General features: G+C 35.2%; 1 protein-coding gene across 1 annotated transcript; it reads right to left on the bottom strand.

Moving 5' to 3' along the window:
* Nucleotides 1-933: 933 nt before the first annotated feature.
* On the bottom strand, nt 934-11,108 carry LOC143589029 (calmodulin-binding transcription activator 4-like). The gene is made up of 13 exons (XM_077069892.1): nt 10,886-11,108; nt 9,273-9,398; nt 9,068-9,183; nt 8,902-8,990; nt 8,710-8,755; nt 8,152-8,581; nt 6,404-6,510; nt 6,197-6,278; nt 5,895-6,118; nt 4,399-4,994; nt 3,064-3,613; nt 1,690-1,983; nt 934-1,227 (listed from the first exon to the last, which is right to left on the bottom strand). The coding sequence occupies exons 1-13, from the start codon at nt 10,896-10,898 to the stop codon at nt 1,162-1,164; spliced, it is 2,739 nt and encodes a 912-aa protein (XP_076926007.1). The 5' UTR covers nt 10,899-11,108; the 3' UTR covers nt 934-1,161.
* Between the last annotated feature and the right edge of the window lie 587 nt (nt 11,109-11,695).

Here is an 11,695-nt window from a genome sequence, read left to right as displayed (position 1 = left end):
TCGAGCCTTATAGAGCGCAAAAATATTAGTCGTTCAAAAATAATAACAAAAAAAGATATATATATATATATATATATATATGTATGTAAAATTTTGTTACAAATTTTTAAACATTTGAAATTTTATTTGAAAGATTACCATCACTATCAAGGATAATAACTTTAAAACTTTTTTTCTTGTGACTCATGATAATACAACATACAATTAGGATGTGTAAAAGTTAGTTTTTTTAAAAACTAAACCAACTATTGATAGTAATTGTCCTTGGCTCTTGTTTATGGTCATTACAAAATATAAAAGTCTATTTTGAATAAATAGTTCAAGCTTTTGTCCAGCTAACCAAGTTGTTCCTAAAATGTCCTCACACAATACATCTAGCCCCGAACTTATTATGGCAACCCATTGTACAAATCCTCGTCATTTTCCCTTCTTTAAATAACATATAATCGTTCAACCCACAAACTATTATTGTGGCAACTCATCGTACAAATAACTCTTAAATCCAATTTATCCATGAATTTCTATAACCCATTTACTTTGGCATTTCCGGTACTCATCTGGATTTGACCATAATGAAAACGTAGTTTTGTCAATCTTACTTTGTCAATTGTCTTTCTATCAGGACAATTATCAACTTAACTAACTTTACTAAACATAAGTGATCAGCAGGTCCAAGATTATTATTAACAAAACTAACTTTACAGAATCCAGTAAAAGAATTAACTAACATTATATTAATAAATTATTTAAAATTTTAACAATAGTTTATATGTAATTATGCGTTGCCATCACCTAGTCACCCATGCAACCACCTAAGCCCGCCCAAACCGCCACCCATCCTTCACAATCCTCCCACACGCCCCATGCTTGAACTCATCCCACCATAACCCCACTGCACAACATTCATTACATGCTATCAAAATGAAAGTTAAATATCCAGATTTTGTCTCATTAGGCGCCGTAAAGCTAAACTTTAAAATTGTATCACAACAATCCCAAACAATAGAGCTAAAATAAAACCATTTCATACTATTTACATTTATACAAAACACCCAATACCAAACCAATCTATCAAGTTAGACCACATAATAATAAAATAATAAGAATAACTACAACTATTATTATTTCTTCTACACAAACTGATTTAAGTAATAATATCTTCTACACATTCATCACATCACTTTGAGAAGTTGAGCCTGCTTCACTCTCCAAACCTTCACGTTCAGCCTGCATCATAACACGACCATGAACATATAATCGAACAAATATTTTTGTTCATGTCCGCTCATTAAGAAAATGGGTATGCTCGTTTGTTTAATATCTAAAAGAATAGTTGACGGACAAACAAACTAAAATGAACTAACAAAAACAAACACAAACGAACAAGTCTAATACATCACAGTTTATCCAAAAACGCATCTAATACGTGGTATGGTATAAATTTACATGATTCTACCAAAAAAAATTTATTGATGTTCATCCAAAAATCATCTATCCATGTTTAAACTTGTAATAATTTTTTTTTTAATTTAAACGAGCCCCTTTTATGTATTGATTAAAATTTAAACGAATAAACATGAACAAACGAACGTTCACGAACAAAATGTGTTTTCATGTTCGTTCGCCTAATTAAATGAACTAAATTTTTTGTTCATGCCCGTCCGTTTATTTGATGCAAAAAGAACCAACCTTTGCTTGTTGGTACTTTTGAAGCATACGGCGGTACTGCTGGCGGGCCGTTTGAGAGTCAACCATTGAGAGCACGCGTGAAACAGCTTCATCAATGGAAACATCCACTTTTTCCTTGCGAAACACTTTAACAAAATCTTCGTCTTCACGTTCATCAATGGCTGCTAGTTCTTGTTTGAAACCGCGTAAGCCTACTCCCTTACGTCGCCACCTCAGCACAACTTTTTCAACTACCCCAACTGCCCAACAGAAAACCTTAAAGCTTTTCCTTACCTGATGACCTCTTACATGAGCCTGCCAAACACAAAAAGGTTTTGAACTAAGTATGCAGGCTAAAGTAATATAGTTTTTGTAATAATATTTAATGGATCGACTCAAACATAGGCGAAGCTTGGTGAGGGCCAGCCCCCCCCCCCCCCCCCCCCCGTTTTTTTTTATTTTGCGTAGTAGTGTAAATTTACCCGTTTTCGGTTGAAAAATTGAGCCCGGCCCCTCGCTCATGATTTTTTTTTAATACATTTTGAGAACACCCCCCCCCCAAAAGAAAAACACACACACACGCGCGCGCTCTCAGCCAAGCTTCACCGCTAGAGTCAAATGGACGGGTTGACTTGAATTGTGCTATATCTTAAGTGGGTCAAGTAAAAAAACATAGCTAGAAGGGAACGGGCCAATCGGGTCAAACAGGTCAAAGTGGTTGAAATTCGTCTAAAGTTTATTTTTGATGCTTGATTCAAGGATTTAGATTAGTACTGTATTAGTATTGTTTCTTGACTCACAAATACCACATTAATTATACATAAAAACGAACAAAAGGTGTTTGCAGTTAGAAATGTGCATGGAACCGAAGTAACTGATCCATAACCGAAATACCCGAACACAATCCAAAACTGACGGTTTGCTTTTACGCTTTTTCAGAAACCGAATCCTGGTACGGTCTCGGTTTTGTGTGTGCAGGAAAACCACACAGAACCGTATAATACGAATTTTTGTTATTGAATTTACAGATTATAATATTTTTTTAAAATGTTATGTAAATTGTAAAAAGCTAATAAAAGGTGTAGCCAAATAATTTAGGCCTAAATGTGTAATAATCAATTAATTAACAAAAAAGTTAGACCCAAATTTCAAAACCCAATCCGTTTTTAAAATCGAAAAAAAAAACAAAACCAAATCGTTTTCAAAAACCCAAATTTCCAGTTTTTTGTGAGGTTTGATCCCCGCCCTGACCCAAACCGACCCATGCGCACCTCTATTTGCAGTACACCAAACCCGCCTCAGCCTATTTCATCCCATACTAAAAACGACCGGTTTCAACCCAAACCAGTTTCAACCCGTTACCCGAACCGACCCATTCAAGAGAGTGAAACCGACCTGTATTTTAACTACTTTCCGACGAAGTTCAAGGAAGTTTTTACGGCCTTTCCACCCTCTATATCTCTTCTGGATAGACAAAGCAGCATTATGATGAAGATTCCCGGTTCTAAGAGTCAACTTTGCAGCTACTGAAAATCCTTCAATATCACTTAAAAGCAGACCATATTCATCATCTCCGCTAACATACGCTGATTCCTTTTGCTGTCTCTTCCTAAACGAATGAGCCCGAAACGCAGACTGTATACGTGCAGCAGCCTGCGTTGCATTCCGAACAGCGGCTAAAGTATCCTTAAGAGAAAGATCCTCGTTTGTAACTGTTTTCGTTTCGGATGTTATATCACCAGAGCTTCTAGAAGGTTCTGTTTGTTGTTGTTGAAGAGATGGATGGCTGGTTAGTGAGATCTCTGAGAGATAGCCTGCAAGTCCTTTGTGTCCACATGCTGCAGCTAGTGAAGCTGGAGTTTGACCGGTTGGGTCGAGTTGACTCGGGTCTGTAACGGCTCCAGCAAATGCACCACAAGCCAAGAGTTCAGCTACCATCTTTTCCCTATTATTTAAAATTAAACAAAATTGCATTTAAGTTGATTTTTGTTTGTTCGTTTAACTTTAAAGAAACGATGGCCGGATATGAAATTAAACGAATGGGGTTTTCTTGTTTGTGTTCATTCGTTAAGAAAATGAACGTGTTCGTTCATTAACAGTTTAAATGATGGTTCATGAAGGTAAACAAACGAACATTACTGAACATAGATGAACAAACATAACTGAGCTAAAACCAGTTAGATGTGAACAACAATGTGTTGCTTATAAAACTAGACTAAATTGCCATGAAACTAAAAAATTTAAATGAATATCATAACGTAAAAGAACATTTCAATCAAACATAAACTAACAAACATAATCAAACGTAAACTAACGAACATGAATGAACGTAAACAAATGAATATTAACCAATTTAAATGAACGAACCTTCACGAACATAAATGCACAAACAAACAAGACACATGTTCATCTTCGTTCTTTGAACTAAACAATCAATTTTTTTAGTTCATGTTCGTTGTTTATTATATAAGGGCACATAAACGAACTTTACACCGAATGTTCGGTTCGTTTACAGGCCTATTTGCAGCTCTAAACATGCACACATACATGCATTGTAGATATAGCAAGATAACGGCCTAACGGGTCAGTGGTTAAAACGGGTCAATTTTTAGTACGGGTCAAAACAGGCCAGGTTATGTAACTAACACGTTATGTGATAAATAAATTCCACTTTTGCCCTTTTAAAATACAGATGTTTAGGAATATACATAACATATGATAACAACTTACCTTCCAAATCGAGCAGCCCAGTGAAGAGCAGTCCAACCGTTAATGTCACGAAAGTTTACACCAACTCCCGATTTAAGAATCGGGTTCAAGGCCCATGCAAAGCCCAACCCAGAAACCATGTGTATTATCCCTTGTTCTCTTTTAGACAAACCAGTAACACCTTTCTTGTTTTGCAGACGAGAAGAAAGCCACATTTGCAACTTATCTTTTAACAGTTCTTCTAGAAGCCAATCAATTGCATTAGATGAATCCAAACTTCCATCTAAAAGAGCCTCTATAACTTGAGACCATGAGTCATCAGTTTGACTAAGTTGACCAGATAACAACATTTGCACAAATCTCACAAGTAATAACATTTCCTCTGAATTTCTAGATTTTTTATCTGGTTTAACACGGTATTCGAATTCTCTGATTTCACTGCAAGATTCTCGGTTGCCAGATGTGATACAAAGAGCGACTTTTCCAGGTAAGCAAGTGGGAGCGTAACAGCATAGGACTCCATCTTGTATCATCTCAGCAGGAACCTCGGTTTCGCCAAACATACAGTATAACTGTCTTTTGGTGAGATCAGATGTAAAATTTCCAACAATGAGTACCTGCATCAAGAAATGTACATATCTTTGACTTGTAAAAGTATGTAACGACTTTTTACCCTTATTAAAGAACACACATGTAACAAAAAAAAATAATGTAGAGTCGCATAACTAACAAACATATCTAATTACTGAATTCTTTATGTAAGTAACTACTGAAAATCACAGCATCATGAAAGGGAATTATACAAGAAACTAGAAATAATTTGAACACTTGAAAGTTATTTTCATGAAATGATTAACAATGGTATCTTACCTTTTGTATTTAAAATATTTTACAAGAGTCAAGGGTCATTCTTAAGAAAATGATTTGCATTTTTGCTGAATATGCACAAAGTCCCTTGACCTTATTTTTGTATGATTAAACCATTTTACTTTTAAAACTTACTAGTAGTCCACTCATATTATTTACATAAAAGTGCTTTTTTACATCATCAAATCTCTATACTTTTCATATTCAATGAAAATGTACCTTTTTCCATAATTAAGTCCCTAAGGCCTAAGCTTTATTAGAGGTACTTTTTAATCAACTTTCTAGGGGTTTAATCATGCAAAAAACAAAGTCAAGAGACTTATGTCGATTTACCGAAAGCCTATAGAACTTTTTTGGCAGCTGCTCTATTTCACAATCATAATGTCTTGTTTTATTTTAACATGATCTTATTTTTAAATCTACAACAATTATTTTTTACTAATTTAAAGTCCTGGCTATAAATGTCAAAAGGTAATTGTTAAAATAAATTGGGATGGAAAACATATGTTATTAATAGATTTTTTTTCATGAACCAAGTTGGATGCAAAGTACCAATATTATTTATAAAAATTATAATATGATTATTTATTAGTTAACATTGTTTAACTCACTGGAAACCTTATATAAGTTCAAATTTTCAATGAATATACCTTTGTTGGCTCAGATGCATATCCCCATTTAGGTGCAATCTCACGAATGGTAAATTTCTGCTCTTGTGCAATGGTGAAAACTGAATCTGATTCGAGAGGAGGTCCGCTTTGACCTTGGTCAAACATCGTCGGGTATATGTCAGGGTAACTTTCAGACAAATTTCTTGCAGGGATATATGAAGGAAATTTAAATTCTTCTAGTTCATTAGGCAGCAATACAGAAGCTGCAAATAAAATTGACTTTTGTAAAATTGTATTTAAAATACTGAAATTTACAGATTGGATAAAATTACTGGACTTACAGTTATTAATTGCAGCAGTGTATCCAGAATTGTACTTCTCTTGTTCCACTGGATCTCTTCTTGGTTGAGGTAAAAGTACACCCTGTTTAAATAATAAAAAATAAAATTAAAAGAACACTATAAACAACATTAATAACAAGGCTACAAGTGATGGTATTGTAAGAATTATTCACACTGAAGATGATTAATAAATTAATATAAGCTTACATTTCTGTCTGAAGGGTACACATCATTCCAAAGTGGAGTTTGTTGACTTGAAATACAAAATTCACCCTCTGATTGTTGCCGCAACTGATTTTGTCTCGCATAACCACCTACATTATTTTGCAGTTAGTTTGTGCTATAAGTTCTATCAAATATTATCATATTTGACATAAAAAGAAGATGATGTGTAATATGGACAATATCTAAATACTATAAGTGGTAATTTTGATCCATTATCCTATGAATGGGTCAATTGGATTGTGTTATCTCTTAAACAGATCAAACGGGTCATACCAAAAACGTTAGCTAAAGGTCAACGAATCAAAAAGTCTTTTCCAAAGATTAATTTTAATGCATATAACCTCCTGAAACGTAATATTAAGTAGGGGTGTGCATGAAACCGAAGTGACCGACCCATAAGTCCGTAACCAAGAAAACCCAACCCAACATGAAACCGAATTGCTGGGTTTTTTCAAAAAACCAAATTTCTGGTTCATATATGCATGTACCGAAAAGACCAAACCGATCCGTAAAAACCGACTTTTGTTATTGAATTTATAGATTATATTTCATTTTGGCCCAAACGTATAATAATCAACTAACCATATTTCCAAAAAACCAAAAACCGAAATTTTAATTAGGTTTTGCTATTCAGATTCATACTGTAATAGTTAGTTAAAGGTGATCAAATGGATTCACACCGTAATGAGTCAATTTGGGTCGTATTATTTCTTAAAATGATCAAATGGGCCAAACCAAAAATGTTAAAGGTGAACGGGTCAAATGGATTGCAAGTCTCCCAATTCCCAAAACTAAATAGTGGAATCATCAAGAGTTTGGAAATGAAGTTTGATTTATCCCCTCGTCAGAAAGCGGTGTTTGAGTGTCTTCGGGCTCCTCGGGCTCAAGATTTCTTAAGTGTTCTCCCTATTGAAGGATTGGGCCAACATATGTCGGCTTTGGAGTACCGGGCCATCCTGAAGTATCGGTTAATGATCCCTTTGTTTCCGGTAGATGAGCCGTGCCCGGTTTGCCGTAAGGTTTGTTTGGATTCTTTTGGCGAGCATGCGGTTCACTGCAAAGAGTTGCTTGGGTTTAAGTACAGGCATGATTTGGTGAGGGATGTTCTATGCGATGTTCTTAAACGAGCCGGAATTTCGGCTAAAAAGGAAGCCCCCGTAAACTTTCTTACGGATCCTCAAGAAGGAAGATCTACATTACGACCGGCCGATATACTTGTTTTTGGGTGGGTAGGGGGAAAACACGCTTGTGTCGACCTCACAGGAGTGTCCCCTCTTGTTGGGATTAGGGACACTGGATTTGTAGCAGGTCAGGCAGCATTGAAGGCGGCATCGGGCAAGGTTGCTAAACACGAGAGAGCTTGTTTGGAGAATCAACACGTGTTTATCCCCTTCGCCTTTGACACTTTTGGTTTCTTAGCTCCAGATGCCGTGGACCTTTTGAATAGGGTTCAGAAAGTTGTGTATAGTAACGTATCAGACCATAAGAATCAAAACTTTGTTTTTAGTCGGATTGGGTTTGCTATCCAAAAGGGGGTTGCGGCGCAGCTTGTTGCCCGCTTACCTGCCACTTCATTGTAAATCGTTTGGATGTTTCTATGAAATAAATTAAAACTATTTATAATGCATACAACCTCCTAAATCTTTATAATAAAAGTTATCTGGTTTATACCATAACAGTACTGTTTTTTAATTATTATTAACATGATAAACATTTGGAAATGAACAAACCTGGATATTGTTCAGATGCATAATTGTTTGAACCATCTTGAATCCCTCCAAAATCTTGTTCATTAACCGAAAACCCTGAATCATTTGAAATCTCATTCTCGCTATAAAACGCACTGATGTCTTTCATATTATCCTCATCCAAACTCAATTGTTCTTTTATTCTTCTCAACGCTTGATCAATTTCAAAATTAGAACCACCAGTTTCCTCAATTCCTTGTGAACAACTCATGGGACTTGTTCCATTGGATATAGTAATCACCTCTGAACTAAATTCTGTTGAACTGGGACTAGAGTTGTTGTCATAAGGTTCATAAAAGTGATTAAAACCAGCAGCAGATTGTGTGAACTGAGAAGCATAGGAGCTTGAACCCTGAATAATAGTCGAAGAGCCCGGAGAGATTGTTGAAGTGGATCCAGGACTATGCCCACTCTGCAACCATTAAAAATCAACACAAAAGATCTTGTGGTCAACATGATACGTGCACATATAATAGTCAACTTTTCGTCACAAAATGTATGCACACATATGATGTACACACAAACTGACAAAAGACTTACCATGGTTATATCTCTATAGTGAACAAGTACAATGTGATCCATTCCCCTGTCACCATGAGATCAAGAAATGTAAGAATCTTAGCACGAAAATATTCTAGAATCTAAATCTATGTTCCAAATTTTAGTTAAGACGGAACATTTAGTACCAAATTGTTCATGAAACTAAGTTTAAAAGAGATGAAAGATACTCACGAATCCAACATCCAATAACTACGCCTCTGGAAGTTCGGATTCGTCTCACCATGTGCATAATAACAGTTTAATGCTTCAACATTTCCAACCTATATAAATGTATAATACAATCAGAAAATAACGGTACAGAAGAATTATGATCGTGCTTTGACAAAAATGAAAAAACCTTTAGATGTTCGTGTGCTTCCCCAACAGCTCTTCCGTCCTTTTTTCTCTTCCAAGTATGACCATCTTTACGGAAAAACCGAAGGACCCTCTTGTTAAACAGAAATAAAGAACCACCTGTAAAACATTCAATCAACAAGATTACATGATATTAGCTGCTAAATAAACACGAAAGCAAAATAGATGTATAAATGAAAAAAGATTACTGGATGGCTTTTGGACAGGCTCATTGGTAATTTGTTTTTCAACAAAATTCTGCAGTATGAAGAGCACCTCCCCTGGTTTTAACCACCTGATTTGTGCTTCTTGGACAAGATCAGTGATGTTATACCCTGAAATAAAAATAAAAAATAAAAAGTAAGATACATGGCTAACATTAGAATAGCAAGATAATGTTGTTACATGATATTCACATGACATAAAACTTGTTACAGTTTCACATACATTACTTACTGTTTTAACTTAAACCGATCACCAATTTGGTTTCAATTTTTAAGTGATTTGGTTTCTGTTTTCAGAGATTAAAAACACTGTTTGACCTAAAAATCACCAAAACCGCACTGTGAACACCCCTAGCTGTATCCATGAACATATTCAAAATATGTAGCTAGCTTGAAAATATGAAAGTGATGCAACTGCTTGTTCAAGTAATAGCCTAGAGTTGCTAATACCAATTTACCAGTGTATTGGTTACGGTTCCTAACCGGTTTTTGAGTGGAAAACCCCTAACCTATGTAACCCGTTTAGTTTGGTTATTAACCACTTAACAAATAATACCTATCAGCACTGTCCTCATTAACCTATGTTTGGTAAACCTGTTTCTATTGGAAAATCCCTAACTGACACCTAACCACCGGTTATAGCATCTTTCAAAACTAGGGGTGCATACTAGCAGAACCACTCACAATCAACTCGAGCTCGAGCTCGGATCAATAAAAGGCTCAAAACAAGCCGAGTCTGAGCCTCAATAAAAGCTCTTTTAGTTACCAAGCCCGAGCTTGAGCCTTGTATGGGAAGATCAGTTAGGCTCGTCGGGCCTTAACAAGCCTTGTGTGTTTTAAAGTTTTACAACTTCTATATCTTGGTTTACATTACCTAGTCGAGCTCGAGCGGAGCTTTGTCTCATTTAAAGTTTTTCTCAATATATATAAAAATAATTGAAAACTTATATAAATTAATTAACAAATAATAAACAAGCCGAGCCTGACTTGAGCTTTAGAAAAAGAGCTCGAAACGAGCTCAAGCTCAAGCCCTGGTAAGTCAAAACGAGCCGAGTTCGAGTTAATATAGCAGAGATCGGTAATCGCCTAAATCAGTATAACAACGGCAAATTAATGTGTAATTAACAATGTAAAAGCAGTATTAAGCGTTTTTTAACTTATGATAACCTAATTCAAGCAATTAATCATCCGAGCTGATGTCATCATATACACACACTGCAAGTAACTACACTGGCTCGAGCCGAGCTTAGGCTAGTTCAAATTTTTTATCAAATATTTAAAAATAACTAAAAACTTACATAAATTAATTGACAAATAATAAACAAGTCTAGCTCGAGCTTAAAAAAAAGTAAAAAACTACTAACAGCCGAGCTCGAGTTAATTTAGCAGAGATCACTAGATCAGTAAATCGCCTAAATCAACACGTATAACAATGGCTAATTAATATGTAATTAAACACGTAAAATCAGTTTTAAGCGTTTGTTGACTTACGATAACCTAATTGGCTAATTAAAGCTATTAATCATACGAGCTGACGTCATCATATACACACACACTGCAATTATAATTAACTTAAAGAGAGATATTGAAACTCTCACCTGACGTCATCATCTGTATACACTTAACAACTGCAACGTACGCCGGAAAACTGATTTAACTGTACCGGTGGTTTAGAGTTTTTAAGTGACGTGGCTAAGTTACAGCCTTCCGATGACCACGGAGATCATAATAATAACAATAATAATAATAGAAACACATAATCTGTACGGATAAGTACAAGTGGTGGTTGGAAGTAACGATAAGAGTAAAACTCCGGTGACCGGAATTCGGAAACGACGTCGGAACGGAGTTGTATAATAATATTACGTTGCAGGGAAATGAAATGAGGATGATAATAATAATAATAATAATAATAATAATAATATCTTTCTTTTCTTTTTGTATTGGAGTGATAATGTGTAACTAGCTAAACTAATGGGTTTTTTTTTTATAAAAAAAGTTTAAAATGGTGGGGTTTTTTAATACATGTGGGTTTAAATTGGGTTTTTTTATTATGGTGTATGGTAATTAAATTAATTTTTATAGTTGACTTAGTAACCACGAGCGTATTCGATGAGAATCAGGTCGAGTCGGGTGGATTCAGGTTAATAGTTTCATATACTAGGTTATCTCTTATGATTCAACACAAAATTGTTAAACGATCCATTATGACCAAACCTCTTTCTACTTTCTCTCACTTAATTTATTTTCATACACTCTCTTGTATCCCTCGTCCATGTCATCATCCACCTCATCAAATGCATTGTGTTGATGATGGTCTAAGACGACGGGCTACATTTTTTTGTATTTGATTAATGGGTTTTCCTATGTAGTTGATTAGTTATTAGTGAAACCCGACAGGTACCCGA

The sequence above is a fragment of the Bidens hawaiensis genome, unplaced genomic scaffold (assembly GCF_021521415.1).
Source record: "Bidens hawaiensis isolate Kalapana, Puna unplaced genomic scaffold, B.hawaiensis_p1.1 tig00037178_1, whole genome shotgun sequence".
NCBI lineage: Eukaryota > Viridiplantae > Streptophyta > Magnoliopsida > Asterales > Asteraceae > Bidens > Bidens hawaiensis.
The sequence above is the reverse complement of the archived record's forward strand: the minus strand, read 5'-3'. Positions and strand labels throughout refer to the sequence as shown.

Coding starts and splice junctions, on each gene's coding strand:
- LOC143589029 (XM_077069892.1), bottom strand. Junction 8,582..8,709: donor ACTATAGAGATATAACCATG/GTAAGTCTTTTG, acceptor TAATGGTTGCAG/AGTGGGCATAGTCCTGGATC. Junction 6,119..6,196: donor CACTGCTGCAATTAATAACT/GTAAGTCCAGTA, acceptor TTTTATTTGCAG/CTTCTGTATTGCTGCCTAAT.